This window comes from Hyla sarda, chromosome 5 (genome assembly GCF_029499605.1).
Source record: "Hyla sarda isolate aHylSar1 chromosome 5, aHylSar1.hap1, whole genome shotgun sequence".
Lineage (NCBI taxonomy): Eukaryota > Metazoa > Chordata > Amphibia > Anura > Hylidae > Hyla > Hyla sarda.
Window position 1 is genome coordinate 38634087 of NC_079193.1, and position 26823 is coordinate 38660909.

At 41.6% G+C, this 26823-nt stretch overlaps 1 protein-coding gene across 1 annotated transcript in view; it reads right to left on the reverse strand.

Moving 5' to 3' along the window:
- Positions 1-26823, reverse strand: part of C5H10orf67 (chromosome 5 C10orf67 homolog) — a 174174-nt gene that overhangs the window by 38671 nt on the left and 108680 nt on the right. Inside the window, exons 10-15 of the mRNA XM_056519287.1 lie at positions 17581-17715; positions 15868-15953; positions 15128-15193; positions 8191-8278; positions 3494-3568; positions 3301-3397 (exon numbers count right to left, since the gene is read on the reverse strand). Of these exons, the coding sequence (XP_056375262.1) occupies positions 3301-3397; positions 3494-3568; positions 8191-8278; positions 15128-15193; positions 15868-15953; positions 17581-17715 (547 nt within the window). The remainder of the gene's footprint in view (positions 1-3300; positions 3398-3493; positions 3569-8190; positions 8279-15127; positions 15194-15867; positions 15954-17580; positions 17716-26823) is intronic.

Here is a 26823-nt window from a genome sequence, read left to right on the forward strand (position 1 = left end):
GCATGATGTACTAAAATGTATAAATGTCAAAAAAAGGGCTGATGTCATGGAGAGTGGTCCCTGCTCAAGTTTCCCCTTTTATGAGCTACAATGGAAAGCTTCTAACAAGTAGGGTCTGTTTGGGGGCTTTAAAGGGGTACTCCGGTGAAAACCTTTTTTTCTTTTAAATCAACTGGTGGCAGAAAGTTAAACATATTTGTATATTACTTCTATTAAAAAAAATCTTAATCCTTCCTGTACTTATTAGCTGCTGAATACTACAGAGGACATTTTTTTCTTTTTGGAATGATCTTTGATGACATCACGAGCACAGTTCTCTCTGCTGATGTTATTATAATAATAATAACGCTTTATTTATTGTTGTCCTTAGTGGGATTTGAACCCAAGTCCCCAGCACTGCAAGGCATCTGCTATGCATGGTTGCTAAAATGGACAGAGATGTCAGCAGAGAGCACTGTGTTCGTGATGTCATCAGTGTTCCAAAAAGAAAGGAATTTCCTCTGTAGCATTCAGCAGCTAATAAGTACTGGAAGGATTAAGATTTTACAAATATGTTTAACTTTCTGCCACCAGTTGATTTAAAAGAAAAAAGGTTTTCACCGGAGTACCCCTTTAAAGCATACCTGTAAAAAAAAAACATGACATTTGACATGTCCTAGCAACCGATAATGGGAACTAGCGGCGAGAGAAGCGTGTGGCCAAGTGCTCCTCTTCCTGCCCTGTGTCCATAAGACCTGGACGGCCCCATAGACATATATTGTAAGTCTGTCCAGGTCTCACAAACCCGGGAGAGAGACCTCTCTTGGCTCATTTTTGTGATCAGTCAGGGCAGTGTTTCCCAACCAGGTTGCCTCCAGCTGTTGCAAATCTACAACTCCCAGCATGCATGGAAAGCCAAAGGCTGTCCAGGTATGCTGAGAGTTGTAGTTCTGCAACATCTGGAGGCACCCTAGTTGGGAAACACTGAGTCAGGGTATAAGCAATGAGACCTTGACCAATGAAAACTATTGACACCTCTCTTTGATAAGTTTTTTTTAAATGCCACATTAAGCAGATCACCAGACTCCAATAAGAAACCATTTCCTCCTTCACAAGGTCTTCCACAAACTTCAAAACGAATTGTACAATCTCTAAAGTCTTTTTATATCTTGCAGTTTTGACCTGATGCAGCAGGATTTCTTCTACTAAAGTGAGACAGACCTAAAAAAGCCTGTGTGTCATGGCGAGTCAGTCTACTGTATAGCAGATAACTCTTTCTATTACTATTTAGCGCATAGAGCTACATTTAATAAAATACTAGTCACCTAAAAAAACAAGCTGGCCATACACATAACACAGTTGTCGGTCGATGGCTGTTCAACTGACGACAATCTTTCCCAATCCCCCCATACACATGCACACTCAGTTTGGCAGAGCTATTTTGTGTGTTTAACAGGCAGAGAGGCTAAAGTCACTGCCAGACATGTTTGCTAGGGGCTTATTTTAAAATAAAGTATCAGGCATTTGAAATCAAAGTGCCTGATCCTTATCTCCTATGACATCTGTCTTCAGAGCACACTAATATACTTTTAGCCATTATTAGTGGTTGCTTCCACATCCTGCTGAAAACATGTTGGCTAATGAAGGATGGGAAAGTGAGAAGATACATAGATATACATTTTGAATGGTTATTATTAGTATTTAATAATTATACAGTTACTAGTTACTGCAGAAAGAGAATTCATCAGCTCACCCCTGATTACGATCCATGTCCATGCCCGGACAGGTGCAACCCAGCACCGAGAGGAAACAAATGAAAGAAAAGGATCCAGCGCAGACTTCGTGCAAATAAGAACTTCTTTATTCAGGTACCAAAAAGAACAGGATAAAGTGACGCGTTTCAGCCAGATAGACTAGCCTTACTCATACATATGTCTGCGCTGGATCCTTTTCTTTCATTTAGTTACTAGTTACTATATTCAAATTATATATATATATATATATATATATATATATTATTATTTTTTATTTTTATGTGAGTGGGTGATGGTTTAGATTTAGGTTTGGCAATAGACATAAGATTACTTGTCACGCTAGGCAGGAATAAGTGCGGCCCTCAACTGACTCATAGGCCCTCATTTACTATTGCGAACCCGACATGTTTTGTTGGGTTGTGCGCCAGATTCTGTCGCATTGCGCCAGAAATTCTGTCTGCGCCAGAATTTGCACCAGAAGTGAAAAAACCCCGTCTAACTCTCCATTTTGCTAAGAAAGCCCGAAAAAGGGGCGTGGCTGCCGGGGAAAGGGGTCGTGGTCTCCGAAAAGGGGCGTGTTCCCGACATTTTCACCAAAAAAACAACATATTTACTAAGGTTTCCACATAAAATGTGATGGATTTCAGCTGAGGAAAACCAGACAGATCAGAGCAGGTGTAAAAAAAACAAAGTGTAGGGAAAGTGGAAAATGTAGGGAAACCTTAGTAAATACCGTGGAAAATAAATTGTAGGGAATTAAAACTCACAAAGAAACCTACACAACACTCTTAGTAAATAAGGGCCATAATCTCTGATACTCACCTCCGTAATAGGGTGGCCCCAACCACGGTGCCGGTCCCTACGCTACTAAGGTACCGGATGTAACTAAGTCGAAGTAACAAACAAACACAGTATGGAAGTCAGGGAACAGGTCAGGACACAAAAGCATTAAACAACAACAGCACAGAAAAAAGACAGGAAAAACACATACAAATGAGAGTCAAACAAGCCAAGTCAGGATTGGAGAGAGCTTCACAGTACAGATACAGCTAGCAATAGAGGAGTCAGAGAATAAGCAAAGACAATATAAAGATACCCAGGACATAGTAAAAACCAGATCTAGGGACATGAAGAATTCTTTATCTCAGGCAAGTTTCTAGAACCAGAGTACAGCTCAAATAGACCAGCTCAGGAGGGTGGGGGCTGTTGGCTGATACCGAGCATGACAAATGAACTTATTCACACCTGATATGTACTGATCAAATGGAAAAAAAAATCCCTTCATTTTTATAGTTTTGTTACTTTCGGTCTATAATAACAATCATGAATGAACAAGTCGCTGCCCTGCAAAATACCGGCACACTCATTTTATGCTGCTCTCATCATTCCCTGGATCTATACACGCCTGCTTCAAAAATGTGAATAAGGTATTAATCAAACTCAATAAATAACTAAATAAAAATATTAAGAAAATATAGTTTTAATTAAAAAACATAATTTTTAATATTATTTTACATAGTAAAAACTATAATGCATAAAGTACACAAATAAAAAGTTAGAATCTCACCGTCCTCGGGAAAAAGAGCCTGTTCAGAGGAATCCATTAAATTAGAAGGGAACCCAGTCCTGGTCATCACGGCAGGCGGCTTCGCTCCGATCTGAGGCTATGTCGTATAGTTGATGGATTGATATGAAATATTGTTATGACATATGACTGAAATTTAAAATATACAGAAATATAACATACTGTATATACGTACCAGAGGCATGCTAGGGAGATAGAAATGACTGCGTCCAGGTAGATCAGTAGGGGCAGCTCCCAATGACCCATCTGTCTGCAACCAATATAGGATAATATAAATGACTGAATTACATGTTCAACAAGCAGCATTGTGGCTACGCTCGGCCTATATCAAAATTATAAGCAGAAAAAGGTGCTCTGGAAGTGCCTAAGATATAACTTTTGATGTTCTCATTAAAATTAGGGGGCAATTTGTGCCAAATGTGATAAACAAAAAATACAACTAATGGTCAGGTACAGATACCACTATTGTTAGAGCACACACTGGGCAAATGAGGCCCCGCCAGCCCAGTGGTGCTACAATTTCTTATGTACAGAATACCACCAATGCGTTTCTACCATCAAATTAGTGATGGCGTCATCAGGGAGGTATACTTAGACAGTGACCAGACCAATGAAATGTAAACAAAATATTTACAACATCAGTTTACATGAGTATAACACAGGTGTGAATTGGTGGCCAGTAGCAAAAAAGAGAGAGCTTTCCCTAAAGCATCTATTATATGATGCAGTCTATACTTGATAATTCGGATAGAGAAAGACTCTCCCTAATATAAATGGCACACCAAACAGATTTCACTTAGGCAGCCATCGGTTTCCACCTAGAAGGAATAGGTATATACAGTCATGGCCGTAAATGTTGGCACCCCTGAAATTTTTCATGAAAATTAAGTATTTCTCACAGAAAAGGATTGCAGTAACACATGTTTTGCTATACACATGTTTATTCCCTTTGTGTGTATTGGAACTAAACCAAAAAAGGGAGGAAAAAAGCTAATTGGACATAATGTCACCAAACTCCAAAAATGGTCTGGACAAAATTATTGGCACCCTTAAATTAATATTTGGTTGCACACCCTTTGGAAAAAATAACTGAAATCAGTGGCTTCCTATAACCATTAATAAGCTTCTTACACCTCTCAGCCGGAATGTTGGACCACTCTTCCTTTGCAAACTGCTCCAGGTCTCTCTTATTGGAAGGCGCCTTTTCCCAACAGCAATTTTAAGATCTCTCCACAGGTGTTCAATGGGATTTAGATCTGGACTCATTCCTCGCTTTGTTGCCATCCATTTCTGGGTGCTTTTTTACATCAAGGAATGTCAGTTCAGTATCTTGGGTTTCAAATGTGAAATATAAACCCAGGCTGTTTTTGTTAATTGCATTCACTAACTGCTAAAATTCCTGCCAGGTCCCGTTCCATAGTACGAATACGTCATCTATGAAACGTAGCCATATTAATGTTTGGTCACAGAAATACTCTCTCTAATCCAAAAACAGGATGGTGGCCTCCCACCAACACAGGGTAAGATTTGCATAGCCGGGGCACAAGGGCTTCCCATAGCGGTCCCCGAGTTGGTGGTAAATATGGCCATTAAATAGAAAGTAATTCCCGGTCAGGACGAAGCTGAGCAGTTGGAGTACAAAGATGTTATGATCCTGGAGGTATGTGGCCCTGGAGGTATATTCTACAGCTTGAAGGCCGATGTGATGTTGTATAGACGTATAGAGGGCTTCTACGTCAATGCTTGCCATGATGGTACCTTCAACGTTGTTAACTCCCTCAATGCGTTTAAGCATATACCCAGGGATACCCAATTAGCAGTACATATGAACCATCAGCATAAGGGGGACCTCTCAAGTATTCACTTTGTGGTCATCGACAGGGTCCAAAAGGAGTGTTGTTGGATCTTCCACCTCGACACAGTAACCCCTCGGGGCCTCAACCAGCAGCTCCAATTTGGCTGCTTTTTGTAAATTGTAGATTAACAGTGAGCAGTGGATGTGCCTTAGGCGACCCAATAGGTAGCCAGGGAAGGCTGTAGTCAGCCTGTAGGAGTTAGGGGGTCACCTTATTTTATAAGGCTGACTAACATTTTGATAGGAGGTTCCAGTGTGGGACTGCCCTTTTTAGGCCATATGGACCTATACTAGGGCATGTACAGGGCTAAATAGGTCCCTTAGGGCCATGCTATTGCCCCTCCCCCATTCCTAATAGGGTTATCCCCATCATGGGCCTCTCCACTGCTATCCCTTTAATACAACCCTTTTGATATATATGTATATATATATATATATATATATATATATATATATGCGTGTGTGTGTATGAATTGCATATATACAGTACAGACCAAAAGTTTGAACACACCTTCTCATTCAAAGAGTTTTCTTTATTTTCATGACTATGAGAATTGTAGATTCACACTGGAGGCATCAAAACTATGAATTAACACATGTGGAGTTATAGACATAATAAAAAAGTGTGAAACAACTGAAAATATGTCATATTCTAGGTTCTAGCCACCTTTTGCTTTGATTACTGCTTTGCACACTCTTGGCATTCTCTTGATGAGCTTCAAGAGGTAGTCACCTGAAATGGTCTTCCAACAGTCTTGAAGGAGTTCCCAGAGATGCTTAGCACTTGTTGGCCCTTTTGCCTTCATTGGGTTCAGGTCCAGTGACTGTGGAGGCCAGGTCATCTGGCGCAGCACCCCATCACTCTCCTTCTTGGTCAAATAGCCCTTACACAGCCTGGAGGTGTTTGGGGTCATTGTCCTGGTGAAAAATAAATGATGGTCAAACTAAACGCAAACCGGATGGAATAGCAGCCGCTGCAAGATGCTGTGGTAGCCATGCTGGTTCAGTATGCTGGTTCAGTATGGCAGATATTCTACCATGATGACCTGATTCACACAGTCTCCTCTTAACAGTTGTTCTAGAGATGTGTCTGCTGCTAGAACTCTGTGTGGCATTGACCTGGTCTCTAATCTGAGCTGTTGTTAACCTGCGATTTCTGAGGCTGGTGATTTGGATGAACTTATCCTCCGCAGCAGAGGTGACTCTTGGTCTTCCTTTACTGGGGCGCTCCGCATGTGAGCCAGTTTCTTTGTGGCTCTTGATGGTTTTTGTGACTGCACTTGGGGACACTTTCCACCTAGAATATGACATATTTTCAGTTGTTTCACACTTTTTTATTATGTATATAATTCCACATGTGTTAATTCATAGTTTTGATGCCTTCAGTAGGAATCTAAAATTTTAATAGTCATGAAAATAAAGAAAACTCTTTGCATGAGAAGGTGTGTCCAAACTTTTGGTCTGTACTGTATATATATTTGTACTGTAAGAGGACATTATCCCTTCTTTGCTTGTATCCCCTGCAGCACTTTCATATGGTGAAAAAACATAAGAAAAAGGTTTGTTCCATCAAAATGTGAACAGCAACTTTTTTTGTTTAAGTTTTTACACCATATGAAAGTGCTGCATTGAATTCCTTTATATATATATATATATATATATATATATATATATATATGGGAATATGCAAATCAGCTCATTACAGGCAATGTTCCCTGGTATCAGCTTAGCTCCAGTTACGGAATATAAAAAGCTAATCGGGATTAATGCCAAACCAGAACTCTCTCTCCAAGGAAAGAGCACCCATCTGCAGACAGCTGTTTCGAGGTACTTGCCCCTCGTCAATACAGAGCAGGGTAATCTGGCTTGGCTGAGATGAGGGGCCTTAGACCAACTAAACGGGATGAGTACCATATTTATCGGCGTATAACACGCATTTTTTAGGCTAAAATTTTTAGCCTAAAGTCTATCTGCGTGTTATACGCTGATAAGCCGCTGCAGTTCAGTGATTTGAAGCGGGCGCTTTAAATCCATGAACTGCAGGGGCTTTTGCAGGTGCAGAGACCTGCCGTCGCTGACGGCTTCTCTACTCCTGCTATCGGCGCTGCTGCCCCTTCTCTCCCCCTGGCTATCGGCGCCGGCAATGGGGCAGCGACACCGATGGCCAGGGGGAGAGAAGGAGCAGCGGCGCCGATAGCTGGGGGAGAGAAGCGGCAGTAGCAGGGCTCTAGACCCAAGGAAAGGCAGGGGGAGAGAAGCGGGCAGCGACAGCCTCTCTCCCCCTGCCTTTCCTGGGGGCTTCTGTGGGGTCAGAAACAGTGTATCGGGGTATACACATGCACACACACGCACCCTCATTTTATGAAGGATATTTGGGTAAAAAACTTTTTTTTACCCAAATATCCTTGGTAAAATGAGGGTGCGTGTTATAGGCCGGTGCGTGGTATATCCCGATAAATACGGTATTTAACTCAGGGAGAGTTCACCACTCCTGATGTGACGGAGCTTTCAAAGGCCACTAAGCACTCCGCAGGCATTCTGGGTATGCCAGAACAGTTGAGAACAGATTCTTTCTAAAAAGAAATTTAACCTACTGTCCCACCATGACCATGTGCAACCACAGGGGCCTCAGTGCTAGAATTGTCTATTAGATCTACTGTCCATTAGATAACATATAGGGGCTACACACAAATTGAATTATGATCATGCACAGTTACTAGTGGATTGGCCCAACAATGAATTTTTTTGGAGATTAATGAATTATGGTCTATGATAAGCAACCCAATTTCATCACATTAGTAAGTGCACAATATTGAGCCTAGATACTGTTCTTGTACAGCGAGTGTCCCCCATTGCAGAAGACAAATAAGCATGTTATAGGGGACTGGGAAAGGATAACTTCTACACAAAAACAAAAATTGCCTGTAAGTTATCTGAAGTGTATGGAGAGATTACATGTGCTACAAAAGTTCTGTACTAATAGTCCTTCCAATACATACATGAGATCCAGTACATACCATGTAGCTGACGGATACTCTGTGCAGGTTCATAGCCTGGCGATGGAGAGACTGCCTTAGGAACATCTCATCTTTAATGGCGTGGAAACTTAATGAGAAATAAAGACAATTACACAACTTTTGGATGTGTGACTTATGGTTACATGAGACGAATCCAGTACTCAGAAGCAACTATGAGCTCATGTTATGTCTGAAAATTCAACTACAGCAGGCAATAGAACAGTGTTTCCCAACCAGGGTGTCTCCAGCTGTTGCAAAACTACAACTCCCAGCATGCCCGGACAGCCAAAGGCTGTCCGGGCATGCTGGGAGTTGTAGTTTTGCAACAGCTGGAGGCACCCTGGTTGGGAAACACTGCAATAGAAGATAGGGTCCTGGTTAGTTCATGGGTGTTATAGGAGATAAAAGAGGTTGATCTCCGTTTCGGAGACTTTAAATATTTCTTCTTTTTGCCATTCTGTTGTCAGCAATATACAGTGCTAAAATGACAGGGAGAGTTAAAAAAAAAAAAAATAAAAAAAAGAATAAAAATATTTCATGAAGTCTGTCTTGGAATGATGGGAGTTGTAGTTTGGCAACAGCTGGAGGATTGCGGTTGCTAGACTATAACCACCATATCCCCCCCCCCCCCCAGCAAGCTGAACTTTTTGAAAGATCACTCAACACTAGACATAATAAAATGGGGGGAGATTTATCAAAAAACTGTGCAGAGGAAGAGTGGTGCAGTTGCCAATGAGGTGCAGCAACCAATCAGATCACTTCTTTCATTTTTAAAGAGACCTGTGAAAAATGAAGAAGCAATCTGATTGGTTGCAACTGCACAAGTCTTCCTTTACACAGGTTTTGATAAATCTCCCCCATTAAATGGGTACTCCAGTGGAAAACTTTTTTTTTTTTAATCAACTGGTGCCAGAAAGTTAAACAGATTTGTAAATTACTTCTATTAAAAAATCTTATCCCTTCCTGTACTTATTAGCTGCTGAATACTACAGAGGAAATTATTTTCTTTTTGGAACACAGAGCTCTCTGCTGACATCACGAGCACAGTGCTCTCTGCTGACATCTCTGTCCATTTTAAGAACTGTCCAGAGTAGGAGAAAATCCCCATAGAAAACATATGCTGCTCTGGACAGTCCCTAAAATGGACAGAGATGTTAGCAGAGAGCACTGTGCTCGTGATGTCAGCAGAGAGCTCTGTGTTCCAAAAAGAAAAGAATTTCCTCTGTAGTATTCTGCAGCTAATAAGTACTGGAAGGATTAGAGGGGTTATCCAGGAAAAAAAATTTTTTTATATATCAACTGGCTCCAGAAAAGAAAACAGATTTGTAAATTACTTCTATTAAAAAATCTTAATCCTTTCAGTACTTATGAGCTGCGCAAGTTGAGTTGTTCTTTTCTGTCTAAGTGCTCTCTGATGACACCTGTCTCGGGAAACGCCCAGTTTAGAAGCAAATCCCCATAGCAAACCTCTTCTACTCTGTGCAGTTCCCGAGACAGGCAGAGATGTCAGCAGAGAGCACTGTTGCCAGACAGAAAACAACAACTCAACTTCAGCAGCTGATAATTATTGAAAGGATTAAGATTTTTTAACCCCTTAAGGATCAAGGGCGTACAGGTACACCCTTGGTCCTGCTCTCCTGATATAACGCGGGGTTACACAGTAACCCCGCGTCATATCACGGCGGGCCCGGCGTCATAGTGAAGCCGGGACCCGCCTCTAATAGCGCGCAGCGCCGATCGCGGCGCCGCGTGCTATTAACTCAGTAATTTACAAATCTGTTTAACTTTCTGGAGCCAGTTGATATAAAACAAAAGTTTTTTTCCTGGAATACCCCTTTAAGATTTTTTAATAGAAGTCATTTACAAATCTGTTTAACTTTCTGGCACCAGTTGAGTAAAAAATAAATAGTTTTCCATCGGTGTACCCCTTTAATGTGTTCAAAAAATAAAGAATGAATGGTTTTATCAATTTTGCTGCCTACTAAATAAATGTTAACTTTTCTTATAGGATGGACAATAGCATGAAGGAGAGTAAGTCACAAAGCTGAGCCACAAGAAGAGAAAAAGCACTTTTTGTTCTAGACATGGCATCCTGGAGTTGACACACTCGAACAATGTTTAATAAAGGAAAAGATAGTGAAAGGGAAAATATGACTCAATGCGCAAACAGGCAAATCGGGAGCTTATGAAACAAGAGGGAGATAAAGGACAACAGGTATCCTCTGGCTTATCACATGCACCACAAATCATAAAGCTGTCTGACTTATCTCTCCCTGATGGCTGATGCCATACCACAAGGGCTGCAGGTAACTAGCCGTCCCATCCAGACAGCCCCACGATTATGATCAGTCAATCATTTCTAATCTGAAGGGAAGGTCTGAGTGATATGGGTCTGCAATAATAACCCTGGGGGCTCATTCTTGTAGTTATGAGCACGGTCACAGATGGGTTTTTCTCAGTCAAGTTAGCCTTAGATACAAAAATTTACCTGACCATATACATAAGGGCCAAACCTGCGGATATTGTCATGATTGGCCAACCTTACTACAGCTATGGAGCAACTGATGCTGGGAAAAGCATGGATTGGGCATGTTGGTTCTAGGCCTGTATATATAGATACCCTGGCAAAATGCACGGTGGTATCTTGGTGCCCCTCTGGCCCACAGCATGCCTCCCCCTCTTGGCAATGCCCATGGCATGCCCAATGCTTGGCTCTGTCAGACACCTCCCTTGTCATTAGAATAAACAAGTACACTCTGTCGAGCCTGTATGTTTATAGTGGAATCGGGAGAAACAGCTTTTGGCCAAACAAGCATTTAGTCGACAGCTGTTTCTCACACGGCAAAATCTCTTTTTAAGCTATGTACGTCTTTAAAATGTCTTGATCAACGAACAAAAGATAATCATTGGTTATATAAGAAATCTGTGTGTCAATAGTCTGCTTACACCAATAATGACCTGCAAGGTAAATTCCCTGCATAACAAAAAGAAGAACCGTCCAGACCATCTAAAGACAAGAGGAAGCCGACAGTGATAGTCCCAGGGTGGTGCCATCAAAGGCCCAATATGCAAATCATTTTGTATAGTTTATCAAAAATCAAGTCCAGTTTTTAAATATTTTTTTTTTTTATAGTGAAATAACCAGTGGTTCAATGGGAACATGCATTTGTGGTGTATAGAGAAATCCCCATTACAGACCAAGTCATAGCAATACAAATGTGTCACCATAGCACCGAGCTGTCTCTTTCATCTCCTCCATATACAAGTCAATGGGGGAGATTTATCAAAACCTGTCCAGAGGAAAAGTTGAGTTGACCATAGCAACCAATCAGATCGCTTCTTTCATTATTCAGAGGCCTTTTCAAAAATGAAAGAAAGGATTTGATTGGTTGCTATGGGCAACTCAGCAACTTTTCCTCTAGACAGGTTTTGATAAATCTTCCCCAATGTGTTCTGACTGCAGAAAGGACAGGTAAGCCACTGCAAAACTGATCTTTCAGAGAACCAAAGTATCAGTAGTTGAAATGTACATAATCTATCAGAGAGAGAGAGAGTTGGGAGGTCCCCATAGATATAATATAATATTACAGAGGGATCTGGGGAAGCTGGAGGTTTCGGCACAGACAGGGCAAATAAAACTTTAATGGATGAATGAAATGTAATGCACTTGGGCCATGAAAAACAAAATGTACAAGTATGTGCTAAATAATAAGGTATTAGGTAAAACTTGTACCGAAAAGGACTTGGTGGTTTTGGTGGACAGTAAACTACTTTAGTGATCAGTGCCAGGCAGCTGCTGCCAAGGCTAACAAAGTCATGGGATAGAGGCTTGTGACAGGAACATAGTTTTACCTCTGTATAAATCATTGGCCAGACCACATATGGAATACTGACCCTCATTTCCTATTGCAAACCCGACATGTTTTGTCGGGTTGTGCGCCAGATTCTGTCGTATTGCGCCAGAAATTCTGTCTGCGCCAGATTTTGCACCAGAATTAAAAAAAACCCTGACTAACTCTCCATTTTGGTAAGAAAACCCAAAAGAGGGGCGTGGCCTCCATTAAAATGGGGCGTGGTCTCCAAAAGGGGCATGTTCCCAAAATTTTCATAAAAACCCAACATATTTACTAAGGTTTTCACATGAAATGTGGTGGATTTGAGCTGAGGAAAACCCCACAGATCAGAGCATGTGTAAAAAAAAGCAAAATGTAGGGAAATCTTAGTAAATACCGTGGAATATAAATTGTAGGGAATTAAAACCCACAAAGAAACCTACACAACACTCTTAGTAAATAAGGGCCATTGTGTCCAATTTTGGGCCCCTGTATATAAGAAGGACATGGCTGAACTGGAGAGGGTGCAGAGGAGGGAGGGCGACAAAGATGTCATATCCCCGCCCCCTCATGACATCACGTCCCACCCCCTCAATGCAAGTCTATGGGAGGGGGCGTGACAGCCATCACGCCCCCTCACATAGACTTGCATTGTGGGGATGAGGCATGACGTCATGAGGGGGTGGGGATGTGATGTCACGAGCTCCCAGAGCCGGCTCCAGCGTTCGGAACAGTTTGTTCCAAACGCTGAGCAGTGGAGTACCCCTTTAATCCCTTCACACAAGTGACTGGTGAGAGTCTTCGCTCTGAGACTCTTTCCAATCTTATCCATTGATGCAAGAAGATAGTAGAAGATTAAGCTTTAGAGAAGACCTCATAGAGTTTATAAATGTCATCACTTTCATTAGTAGTCAGAGGGATGAGTACTACAGAAATACAAACCTCCAGAGACTCATCTGCTATCTGAAAGTAAGGTGAAAACTAACAACAGGCTAGGTCCCATCTGCAGACAACAAAGTACCATAAAGCTGGTCATACACTTCACATAGTTGACTGGCAAACAGTTACTCTACCCCCACACAAGTGTACGCTTCGCTCAGCTGAGTATCCATGTGATCTCAATGGGAAAAGTACAATAATCCGCTGCATAACTCCCTCTGGGGGCTTATCTCCACTAAGAAAAATAAGGTTAAATCTACCCGAGCCCCCTCTCCCACCAATATCTACCAATTGGGGAAAGTCAAGAGGCCCCCATAGAAGTCACTCGGTCATGCCAAAATTGGCAAGTTTGGCCATCATTAACCCCATGATGACCAACACGGTTAAGTAACAGGCTGCAGAGCTGATCCTTGTGCCTACAGCCCAATAGGTCACATTTTGAGTCTGACAGCACTGCAAGCTCCTGTGCGGATTGCTGTGTGCACAATGGGGCTATCACATTGATCCTCTACGGTGGAAAGGAACTGAACAAATCAATATGCTGGGCCACGAAGCACCAAAAAGCTGCATCCTTAAATTGGCACTGTTCATTTTGAACATACTTTGCACAGATCAATAGTTGAAGTCAATATAAGAAACTTTTTAATATATCTTATTAGACAAAAATGCTTCTTTCTCCTGTTTTAAAACTCTTCCTGCCCCCCCCCCCCCCCCAGAGATAAAATCTTCTCTAAAAATCAGCTCTGCTTTGTCCTGTGTCTGCAATACAAGCAATACAAGTCTGTGGAGGGGGGAGGAGGGAGCTCTGCCCACAGACTCTGAGAGAACTGCAGATTTTAAATGAAGCCTGCAGAGCAGAAATCTCCTGAAAAATCCCATATCCAATATATTATATAATGCCCAGAAATAGTGCAGCTCCTCAAGTACACACACAGGGCAGCTTATCCTGAAAAGTCACTTGAAATGACAGGTATGCTTTAAAAAAAAATTATGTTAAAAGGGTATTCCAGGAAAAAAAAATTCAACTGGCTCCAGAAAGTTAAACAGATTTGTAAATTACTTCTATTAAAAAATCTTAATCCTTCCAGTAGTTATCAGCTGCTAAAGTTGAGTTGTTATTTTCTTTCTGACAACAGTGCTCTCTGCTGACACCTCTGCTTGTCTCAGGAACTGTCAGAAGCATTAGAGGTTTGCTATGGGGATTTGCTCCTAATCTTGACAGTTCCTGAGACAAGCAGTGGTGTCAGAAGAGAGCACTGTTTTCAGACAGAAAAGAACAATTCCACTTCAGCAGCTGATAACTCCTGAAAGGATTAAGATTTTTTTAATAGAAGTAATTTAGAAATCTGTTTAACTTTCTGGAGCCAGTTGATATAAAAAAAAGTTTTTTTCCCCTGGAATACCCCTTTAAAGACATACCAAGCCATAGAAAAATAGCTTCTGACAAATTAATATGATTGACCAATCAATTACCTGCTTTACCTTTAAATAAAATACACCTATGAAATACATTACAGCCTACGTAAATCTGAAAAAATGTTATGACTTCATACAAGATTAAAATATCCAGAAACCTACATCCCTTACAAGTGGGTCCCTAGATAATCTACACATTTACACATTGGAAAATTATAAAAATAGCAGAGAAAGTTATTTATTAACTTTACACAAAGATGCAAGATGCTCGAAAGAGGCCACCAACCAGAAGTTTATCAGTCAAGTTCAAGTTAGGGAATAAAAAACAAATATCTTATTGGTCGCTTTGCCTTTAGACACAAGGTTTGATAGATTCCAAAAATGTTGTCCATTTGTGATGCTTATGTGCCCTTTGTAGACACTTTGGGGGTAAAGAGGGGTTTTCATGGCCGCTTTGACCGGACGGCAACTACAAAGCCCCATACACCAGGCCGGCTAGCCTTTCCTACCCACATACATTAATGAGCCTTAGACGCCAATGACCCTGTTGACAACTGACCAGTTGTCCTTCCTTGGAGCACTTTTTGGTAGGTAGCAGTACTAACCCCTACATCCCGGAAACACCCCACAAACCTTGCCCTTTTTGGAGATGCTCTGACCTAGTCATCTAGCCATCACAGTTTGGCCCTTTACAGAGTTGTTCAGATACTCAGATATATGTAAATATTCAACATGGTGACAATTGTTACCTTTGTTTCAGAATGTCAAACTTCTTTTCCCAAGTCTTATTCAGTCTCTCAAGTTCCCTTTGCAGCCTAAAAATAATAAGAAGAAAAAATCACATAAAAAAATAGAATCACTGAACTGCATACAATATCCCAATATCTTTTCTCCATTGACTCCAATGGAAAAGGTAATTACAGATGGCTTCCTTCAAGTAGCAAAAAAAAAAAAAGGGGGGGGGGGGGATCACAGGACCTTCATACTTCTGTTAGTTGAGGGTATCAATATATTTACATGAGAACCCACATTCTCCCAACTCATGTTAAAAAAATAATAATCCTAATAATTCATTTTTTTATTTTTTTAAATAGGTTTTATTGAACATTTTACAATCAATATAGCAAAGCAGTGAGGGAGGAAGGGAAAGGGGGACAGGGGAGGGAAAGGGGGACACGGGAGGGTTCGGCCGGAGAAGTGCAGTGGAGGTGACCCACGGATGTTAAAAGGCACACAGTGGGGAATATCCAGCCCCCAAGTCCGCCATGACTTGCAATCTAGGTAAGGAAATAAAAGAAAAACATACAACACAGATATTCGCCCGGGTCATATATCCAGAGGCCGAACCCAAAATAACTGGAGAAAACCAGAAGGGGGGGGGGGGGGGGGGGGTTCCTAATAATTCTTTATTTTATATAGTGCACACAGATTCAGCAGCACTGTAATATGCTGTGTATTTTTCTATATATAGATATTACAATAGTTTTACCTTTCTATGGTCTTTGCATCATCTTCTTTCCCACTTAGAAGTCTTCTAATCTGTGCTTCTAGACGCTCTTTGTCTGCATTCATAATCTGGTAAAATAAAAAAAAATATTGATAATATAGAACTAAGGGACTAAAACAGTAAAGATCAGTAAAAAAAAAAAAAAAAAGTACCAACCAGAGAAAGCTATCTTAAAGGGGTACCAGCCAGAGAAAGCTATTTTTTTTTTTCAAATCACCTGGTCCCAGAAAGTTATACAGTTTTGTTAATTACTTCAATAAAAAAATCTTAATCCTTCCGGTACTTATCAGCTGCTGTATACTACAGAGGAAGTTGTGTAGTTCTTTCCAGTCTGACCACAGTGCTCTCTGCTGACTCCTCTGTCCATGTCAGGAACTGTCCAGAACAGGAGAGGTTTGCTATGGGGATTTGCCCCTACTCTGGACAGTTAATGACATGGACAGAGGTATCAGCAGAGAGCACTGTGGTCAGACAGAAAAGAACCATACAACCTCCTCTGCAGCATACAGCAGCTGATAAGTACTGAAAGGATTAAGATTTTTTAATAGAAGTAATTTACAAATATGTATAATTTCCCGGCACCAGTTTATTTGAAAAAAAAAAAAAAAAAAAAGAAAAAATAGTTTTTAGCGTCTTTTCACAGGTACAGTATTCTGTGCAGATTTGATGCACAGGATTTTCTGCTGCAGATGTCAATGTAAACTGAATGACTGAACACAGCTTGAAATCCTGTGCATCAAATCTGCGCAGAATACTGTACGTGTGAATAGGCCCTTAAGGGTCTCGGAGTGCAGCAACACAAAAACAAATTATTTTGTAAAAAAAAAGTGTGTTTATTAATTATTAAAGAAAAAAATGAACTGTTCTTTTAATGGTCACTGTTGTTTTAAACATCTTCCCTTCATAGCTTATGTAATTTTTTACATAATTGTAAATGAGTTAATTTAGCAAAAATGACTGTATACCCCAGAAAACAGCTCTAACATCTCGACCACTAGGTGTCTCACTTCTTTGCAATGTGCTGTTCTCTGCAGAGAACTAAACTGTCCCTGAAAGGTAAATAAAGACTACCCTCTTATCTCAGCAGCAACATCAGCTCAGTGCATAGTGTAACCTCTTCTTTGCTGTGCTATTACTGTTTCATTTTTCTGCACTCATATAGAACTTTGCAAACTCAGTGAATTAATAAAATGCCTTCTTCCTTCTTATCTATAGTAGTGTTCTATAAATAATTTTTCAGCACAGAGCCAGGCTGTTCAGTCCAGTGCACTTTCACTAGAACTATGTTATAGAATAGTATGTGCTGTAATTGGCCAGAGAAGTAAGGGAAGGAAGAAGCTGTGTGTGTATTACTGGTAAACAGCCCAGCTGTGAACCATGTCTCCTATGTGGGGGGACTCTCAGGGGCTCAATTACAGTAGTGTAAGAACTAAAATCCCCCATTTGAAGAATTAATGTAGCAAAACCATGCAGGTTTATAAAAATCTTATAAAATATCAGAAATGCTTGCTTACCTCACTTCAGGGATATAATATATTAGTGTTTGTTAGGCAGTGCCTCCAGCTGTTGCAAAACTACAAATCCCAGCATGCCCGGACAGCTGTTGCATCACATTTAGGCTCATACCTCATGAATACGAACTATATTTTCCACTGTTTCCAGACAATTGATAATCATTTGCACATGGATACGCACATTTCCATCAACCTTGGGCGTCTTAATTTTCTCCCTCATTTTCCTTAGCCGTTCTTCTTCATGCATTAATTCCTGCTTTTGTCTCTCGATCTCATGTAGCGCTTTTTCTTCATTTTCTTTCTGTAATTGTAATTGCTGCAAAAAAAGTAAAGTGCACCATTATTAATAAATTCCTTTTTTTTTTTGGCAATATTAACAATAAAATAAGTGCAACATGTGCAGGAGCATGACTCCCAAGGAAAGCGTTAAAGTGTACCTGTTATACCAAAGAAGAAAATAATGCTTCTATATGTTACTCACTAAGTCATGCAGATGGTTTACTTTTTTATGTGTCTAGCTTCTGCATTTAGCTCACAAATTCCTGTTCTGCTGCTCACTCATTCTGACAGCTATTGCTCTGGAAGAGGCGTGTCCGAGTCAAGCACTGAGCCTGCCCTCGCTCACCATGCACTCACTTCCTCCCAGAGTCTGCTGTGCTGTGTCTCTTCATTTAATAACTGCAGGCTGCTCTGTAACCCCTCCTCTTTGTTTTTGTGCTGCAGTCTGATGGGACAGAAGTGAGCACAGAGGAGTGCTAGTCCCGTTCTCACTTACTGGACTTTGTCCATGTCTGTGCTTCAGCTGGGACAAAGATGAAGCTGCAGCCGGACAGGATTATGTTCTGGATGGTATTGGGACCCCTAGTGGTCTTCTTTTATAGAAAGGAGATAAATGTTTTGCAAGATGTACAACATATAAAAAGTTGCTGAATCTGACAGTGCCCATTTAAAATGGTTGACTGGAGAAATCGAGGAGGGTGAGAGAGGGTACGACCAGTACTTTTGGCTGGACACAGCTTATTTTTGGCGGGTTTTTTTGGGGATCTGTAAAAAAAATGTTACACAATGGTGGGTTTTTTTCTTTATGATTTTATTCCCTGCATTTTTCACATTACAAGTTAGGTGATTCTTTCATCATGTGACTCAAGGATTTCTATTAAAGATAGTTTATTTAAAGTTTATGAGAGAAAAAACTCTCCCTGAAAAAAAACAAAGTCTCAGCATGCTGCAATTTTTGAAAGCTGCCAATGAGCCATAAAATGACAATAAAGAGGAAAAAAACACCAAAGGAAAAAATGCCAAGTGGGTTTAGCATTTCATATTTCCCTATTGACTTCTTGCTAACATTTGGCCGCAGCATTTTTTGGGGGTGTTTTTATCTGAAAAAATAAACAAGTGGAAATCCATCCTTAAAGGGGTACTCCAGTGGAATTATTATTATTTTTTTTTTATTAAATGGTGCCAGAAAGTTAAACAGATTTGAAAATGACTTCTATTTAAAAATCTTAATCCTTCCAGTACTTGTCAGCTGCTGTGTGTTCCACAGGATGTTCTTTTCTTTTTTAATTTATTTTCTGTCTGACCACAGTGCTCTCTGCTGACACATCTGTTCATATCAGGAACTGTCAAGAGAAGGATAGGTTTGCTATGGGGATTTGCTCCTATTCTGGACAGTTCTAGAAATGGACAGAGGTGTCAGCAGAGAGCACTGTGGTCAGACAGAGAAGAAATTAAAAAAGAAAAGAACTTCCTGTGGAACATACAGCAGCTGATAAATACTGGAAGGATTAAGATTTTTAAAAAGAAGTAATTTACAAATCTGTCTAACTTTCTGGCACCAGTTAATTAAAAAAATTTTTTTTTCCACTGGAGTACCCCTTTAAGGCAGTCTAGTACAAGTTGAGGTATGAAAAATAGTTTAGTCCCCTGCAATAAAGTAACTCCAACAAACATTCTGAAGAACCTATGAAAACTCAGTCCACCCTCTGGGGGGGGGCACCCACATTAAAGAAGAAATGAAGGGCAACACGAACAAGAGAAGGAAGAGAAAGGGGGAAAAATGGTAGAGGGGATCAAGGGATAGGTAGAAATGAACACATGGCCGCCGAGCGGGGATAGTCATGTCAGATCTATCTATCAATATATATATATATATATATATATATATATACATATAACTAAATATATATAAACACATATCTATAGATATATAAATATAAACATATATATAGTCATATAAATATAAACATAAATATAATATATACAATAGGGATCAAAAGTTTGGGCACCCCAGGTAAAAATGTGTATTAATGTGCATAAAGAAGCCAAGGAAAGATGGAAAAATCTCCAAAAGGCATCAAATTACAGATTAGACATTCATTCTTATAATATGTCAACAAAAGTTAGATTTTATTTCCATCATTTACACTTTCAAAATAACAGAAAACAAAAAAATGGCGTCTGCAAAAGTTTGGGCACCCTGCAGAATTTATAGCATGCACTGCCCCCTTTGCAAAGCTGAGACCTGCCAGTGTCATGGATTGTTCTCAATCATCATCTGGGAAGACCAGGTAATGTCAATCTCAAAGGCTTTAAATGCCCAGACTCATCTGACCTTGCCCCAACAATCAGCACCATGGGTTCTTCTAAGCAGTTGTCTAGAAATCTGAAACTGAAAATAGTTGACGCTCACAAAGCTGGAGAAGGCTATAAGAAGATAGCAAAACGTTTTCAGATGTCAATATCCTCTGTTCGGAATGTAATTAAGAAATGGCAGTCATCAGGAACAGTGGAAGTTAAAGCAAGATCTGGAAGACCAAGAAAAATATCAGAAAGAACAGCTCGCAGGATTGTGAGAAAAACAATTCAAAACCCATGTTTGACTGCACAATCCCTCCAGAAACATCTGGCAGATACTGGAGTTGTGGTACACTATTCCACTATAATGAAATACTTGTACAAATATGGTCTTCATGGAAGAGTCATCAGAAGAAAACCTCTTCTATGTCCTCACCCCAAAAATCAGCGTTTGAACTTTGCAAATGAACATATAGACAAGCCTGATGCATTTTGGAAAGTTCTGTGGACGATGAGGTTAAAATTGAACTTTTTGGCCGGAATGAGCTTAGGTACATTTGGAGAAGAAGGGGAACAGAATTTAATGAAAATAACCTCTGTCCAACTGTTAAGCATGGGGGTGGATCAATCATGTTTCGGGGTTGTATTGCAGCCAGTGGCCCAGGGAACATCTCACAAGTAGAAGGAAAAATGGATTCAATAAAATGTCAGCAAATTTTGGATGCTAACTTGATGCCATCTGTGAAAAAGCTGAAGTTAAATAGATGATGGCTTCTACAAATGGATAATGAAATATTTTAAGTGTAAAACAAATTAAGTACGGTACTTGGGAATAGAAATATCACCAAATATCCAGGAGTATCAGAATAGAAATATGCTACCTCTGCTAAATCAGTTTAAACTTAAAAGTATAGCATGGCGGAAGCTGAAATTATCCCCTGTAGGGAGGATTGACCTCATTAAAATCATTTTAATGCCTCAATTATTATATTTGTTACATAATGCACCGGTTTGGTTACCATTTAGCCTTTTCCAGAGGATCAATATACAATTCAGGGAATTAATTTGGAACGCCCGTAAACCAAAATTAAAGCTAGAGTATCTGCAGCGTCCCAAATCTGTGGGAGGGCTAGCTTTATCTAACCCCTGGTGGTATTTTTTGGCTGCTCAGGCCCAATATTTTAGGAATTGGTACAAAGGGGATGACGGAAATATTCTGGATGGAATGATAAAGAGTATAGGGAGAGGAGAAAATAATTTATTACTTTCTTTAGAAAAAGGTGAGTTTAGGAAAAAGAAAAATCCACAACTCCCTACGTTTGATCTAATGCACAGGGTATGGAATAGCATAAAAAAGATTAGAGGAGTCGGCCAGGTTAACGAGTATACCCCAATATGGGGGAATGATACACTCAAAGAGCTAAGTAAATTGGAAGGTTTTGTAAAATGGGAGAAAGCGGGAGTCAGGACAATGAAAGACATATTTATAGGGGAAAATATATGCTCCTTTTTGGAATTACAGGAGGAATTTGATTTACCCCGATATGCCTTCTTCCAATATCTACAGTAGAGGCATGCTTTGTCTGCCCAACAAAAATATACGGATATTAAATTAAGCAAAGACATAGCATTAGAATTTATAATAAAGGACGAAAGGAAGAAAGGATTCATTTCAAAACTATACCAACTTATAGCTATGAAGGCCTAGGAAAATCAAAACATACCAGCATTTTATAAATGGAGAGAAGAGCAACAGGTGGCATTGGATCAATGGAATAATATCATCAGTAGTGTACCCAATCAGGCATTGGGAGAGGGTGAGAGATTATCCCAGCTGTATATATTGTATCGGGTGTATGAGACTCCAGCATTCCTGGCTAAAATAGGTTATCTACAAGTGGCAAAATGCCCTCGGTGTATATGCTCTAGTGCTGATCTACTCCATATGCTGTGGGAATGCCCGGTTATTAAAAGATATTGGGAAGAAATTATAGAATATATTGAAGCAATATACGAGGTTGATATTGATAGGAAGGTTAAAATATGTATACTGGGTTATGTGGAGGAACTGCCGATAGAAGATAACACTAAGTTAGCGGTGGGCAGAATATTATATAATGCACGCAAGTTGATAGCCCAGCGCTGGAAAAACCCAAATCCACCATCCAGACTCCAATTTGTTCAAAAGATGGAAAAAATAGTTGCTTGGGAAAAAGCCATATATATCAAAAGAGGGAATGAAGATAAATTTTGGTTGATATGGCGGAGATGGATTGACAGAGATGGGGTGAGGGGAAGAGAGAGAGAGAGAAAAGTATAATATGTTTTTACTTAATTTTTTTTTTTTTTCGGTTTAGGTGTGTTTTGTTTTGTTCAGGTTTATTTTGGTTTCTTTCCCCCTTCATGGAATCCTTCCTCCACTGGGAAATAAGTAAATCTGGGGAGAATATAGCTGTTTAAATTTCTGAGAAATGTAATATGCCTTTGCAGAGTTAATGTATAAATGAAAAGCTTAATAAAAATGGAAGTATTAAAAAAAAAAAAAAAAAAATGGATAATGATCCTAAACACACCTCGAAATCCACGGGGGATTACATCAAGAGGCGTAAACTGAAGGTTTTGCCATTGCCTTCACAATCTCCTGACATAATTGAAAATCTATGGATAGACCTTAAAAGAGCAGTGCGTGACAGACAGACCAGAAATCTCAAAGAACTGGAAGACTTTTGTAAGGAAGAATGGGCAAAAATACCTCAAACAAGAATTGAAAGACTCTTGGCTGACTACAAAAAGCGTTTACAAGCTGTGATACTTGCGAAAGGGGGCAGTACAAGATATTAACTCTGCAGGGTGCCCAAACTTTTGCAGATGCCATTTTTTTGTTTTCAGTTTTTTTGAAAGTGTAAATGATTGAAATAAAATCTAACTTTTGTTGACATATTATAAGAATGTCTAATCTGTAATTTGATGCCTTTTGGAGATTTTTCCATCTTCCCTTAGCTTCTTTATGCACATTAATAAAAAATTTTACCTGGGGTTCCCAAACTTTTGATCCCCACTGTATGTATATATATATATATATATATATATATATATATATTAGAGATCGACCAATATCGTTTTTTTAGGGCCGATACCGATACCGATAATCGGTGGAGGTTAGGGCCGATAGCCAATAACTTATACCGATATTCCGGTATAAGTTATCGGCTATTTAACCCCCCTCGACACCGCTGCAGAGCATTGATTTAAAGCGGGCGCTTTAAATCAATGCACTGCGGTGGCTTTTGCCGTGCCATAGGCCGCCGCCGCCACCACCACCACCCGCTTCTCTCCCCCTACCTGTCAGGGTGGTCCGGGCCATCCTTCCTTCCTGTAGTGTCCGACGGCATTCCGGGTGGAGGGTGAACCAGTCCGGGCTGTCCTTCTTCTCCCGGGGTCCTCTTTTCCACTCTGGGCAGGCTCCGGCCTAGTACACTGCATAGACGCCGCTGCGCAGTGACGCCCGTGCGCAGCGACGCCCGTGCGCAGCGACGCACCTGACATCACGGCGTAGCAGCATCTATGCAGCGTACTAGGCCGGAGCCTGCCCGGAGTGGAGAAGAGGACCCCCGGAGAAGAAGGACAGCCCGGACCGGTCCACCCTCCACCCAGAATGCCGCCGGACACTACAGGATGGATGGCCCGGACCAGCCCCATTACGGGTAAGTAAAATTTTTTTTTAATGACTCGGAGGGTGGGGGAGGGGCCCATCCGGTATAGCGGTATGGGCAAAAATCCATACCGCTATACCGCCCAGCACTACTGGGGGGCGGTCGCACTACTGGGGGGCGGTCGCGGTGCGGGGCGGCGGATTGGGGGGGGGGCGGTCGCGGTGCAGTGGGGGCAGTGTGGGGGATGGGGCATTATCGGCAAGGTAATTGCCGATACCAATAATGCCCAAAAGCGTGATTATCGGCCAATAATATCGGCCATACCGATAATCGGTAGATCCCTAATATATATATATATATATATATATATATATATAAATAATAAAAACAAAATCTATTTATCTATCTATCTAGCAGCAAATAGGCAGCAGCAACTCCATTTAAAGTGCAAAGAATGTGTCCTTTATTCACACAAGTGACCAGGACACATGCACGGCCTGTAGAGACGCGTCGCTTGGCAACTGTACTACAAGACCTGCAAGATTGAGGTAACATCCGGTCCATGCTGCTCCATACCGGGAGTGCCGCATGGAATACAGTGTGTACTATACGAATGGTGAGTGAATCCATCCTCCCGCCCATCTGATGTAATATGTATCAAGACACAGCTGCACATAATTGATGATTGATGGGAATATCAATATTTTAATATATATTGCATAACTTTTTACACAAATGAATATGGGATAATATATATATATTCCCTATGATTATGCACATGGCACTTTTTATATATTACTAGCTGAATACCCGGCATTGCCCGGTTCAACAAAGGAGGAAGCTTTTGACTTCATATCCCGTCCTCATATATTGTTGTCATATCCCAACCCCATATCCCGTCCTCATACCCCAACCTCTTATCCCGACCTCCTATCCCGTCCTCCTATCTCGACCTCCTATCCCGTCCTCCTATCCCGTCCTCCTATGCTGTCCTCCTATCCCAACCTCCTATCCCGACCTCCTATCCCGTCCTCCTTTCTCGTCCTCATATCCCAACCTCCTATCCCGTCCTCCTATCCCGACCTACTATCCCATCCTCCTATCCCGACCTCCTATCCCGTCCTCCTTTCACGACCTCCTATCCTGTCCTCCTATCCCTTCCTCCTATCCCGACCTCCTATCCCGTCCTCCTATCCCGTCCTCCTATCCTGACCTCCTATCCCGTCCTTCCCGACCTCCTATCCCATCCTCCTATGCCGTCCTCCTTTCTCGTCCTCCTATCCCGACCTCCTATCCCGACCTCCTATCCCGTCCTCCTATCCCATCCTCCTAACCCGTCCTCCTATCTCAACCTCCTATCCCGACCTCCTATCCCGTCCTCCTATCAAGACCTCCTATCTCGTCCTCATAGCCCGACCTGTAATATGTGTACCAGGTATTGAAATATCTCCAGCTGTACGGAAGTTACGTGGGAACATACATTTCCCATTGATTTGCATGGGACGTTAAACAAAAACCCCAACCCTCACAAATGGGGGTAGTTAAGGGTTAAATTAACTATCCTATATTTTAAGTGGACATATAAGTAACATGTGACCAAGTTTTATCGAAATATCTTCAGCCGTTTGGAAGTTATGCAGTAACATATATTTTCCATAGACTTGTATGGGACTTTAAACAAAAACCCCGCCCCTGGCAAATGGGGGTGAGTAAGGGTTAAATCACCTATCCTATGTTTGTTGTTGACATATAGGTAACATGTGTGCCAAGTTTCATGTTAATATCTTTAGCAGTTTGGAAGTTTTTGTGGAACATACATACATACACACACACGTTGAGTTTTATATATATAGACTAGCTGAGTACCCGGCGTTGCCCGGTTTTTCCTTCCTCCTCCTTGTTGGGAAGGAAATTCAACAAAGGAGGAATCTGACTTCAAATCCCATCCCCATATATTGTTGTCATATCCCAACCCCATATCCCGTCCTCATGCCCCGACCTTCTATTCCGTCCTCCTATCCCGTCCTCCTATCCCGTCCTCCTATCTCGACCTCCTATCCCGACCTCCTATCCCGTCCTCCTATCCCGTACTCCTATCCCGTCCTTCTATCCCGTCCTCCTATCTCGACCTCCTATCCCGTCCTCCTATCTCGACCTCCTATCTCAACCCCCTATCCCGTCCTCCTATCTCCACCTTCAATGCCAACCTCCCATCTCAACCTCCTATCCCGTCCTCCTATCTCGACCTCCTATCCCGGCCTCCTATTCCGACCTCCTATCTCCACCTCCTATCTCAATCTCCTATGCCGTCCTCATATCCCGACCTCCTATGCCGACCATCCTGTCCTCCTATCTCGACCTCCTATCTCGACCTCTTGTCCCGTCCTCCTATCTCGACCTCTTATCCCGTCCTCCTATCTCAACCTCCTATCCCGTCCTCCTATCTCAACCCCCTATCCCGTCCTCCTATCTCCACCTCCTATGCCGACCTCCTATCCTGACCTCCTATCTCAACCTCCTATCCCGTCCTCCTATCTCGACCTCCTATCCCGGCCTCCTATCCCGACCTCCTATCTCGACCTCCTATCCCGTTCTCCTATCCCGTCCTCCTATCTCGACCTCCTATCTTGACCTCCTATCCTGTCCTCCTATCCCGACCTCCTATCCCGTCCTCTTATCCCGTCCTTCTATCCCGTCCTCCTATCTCGACCTCCTATCCCGTCCTCCTATCTCGACCTCCTATCCCGTCCTTCTATCCCGTCCTTCTATCCCGTCCTCCTATCTCGACCTCCTATCCCGTCCTCCTATCCCGTCCTCCTATCTCGACCTCCTATCTCGACCTCCTATCTCGACCTCTTATCCCGACCTCCTATCCCGTCCTCCTATTTCGACCTCCTATCCCGTCCTTCTATCCCGTCCTCCTATCTCGACCTCCTATCCCGTCCTCCTATCCTGTCCTCCTATCTCGACCTCCTATCTCGACCTCTTATCCCGACCTCCTATCCCGTCCTCCTATCTCGACCTCCTATCCCGTCCTTCTATCCCGTCCTCCTATCTCGACCTCCTATCCCGTCCTCCTATCTCAACCTCCTATCCCATCCTCCTATCTCGACCTCCTATCCCGGCCTCCTATCCCGACCTCTTATCTCGACCTCCTATCCCGTCCTATCTCAACCTCCTATCCCGACCTCCTA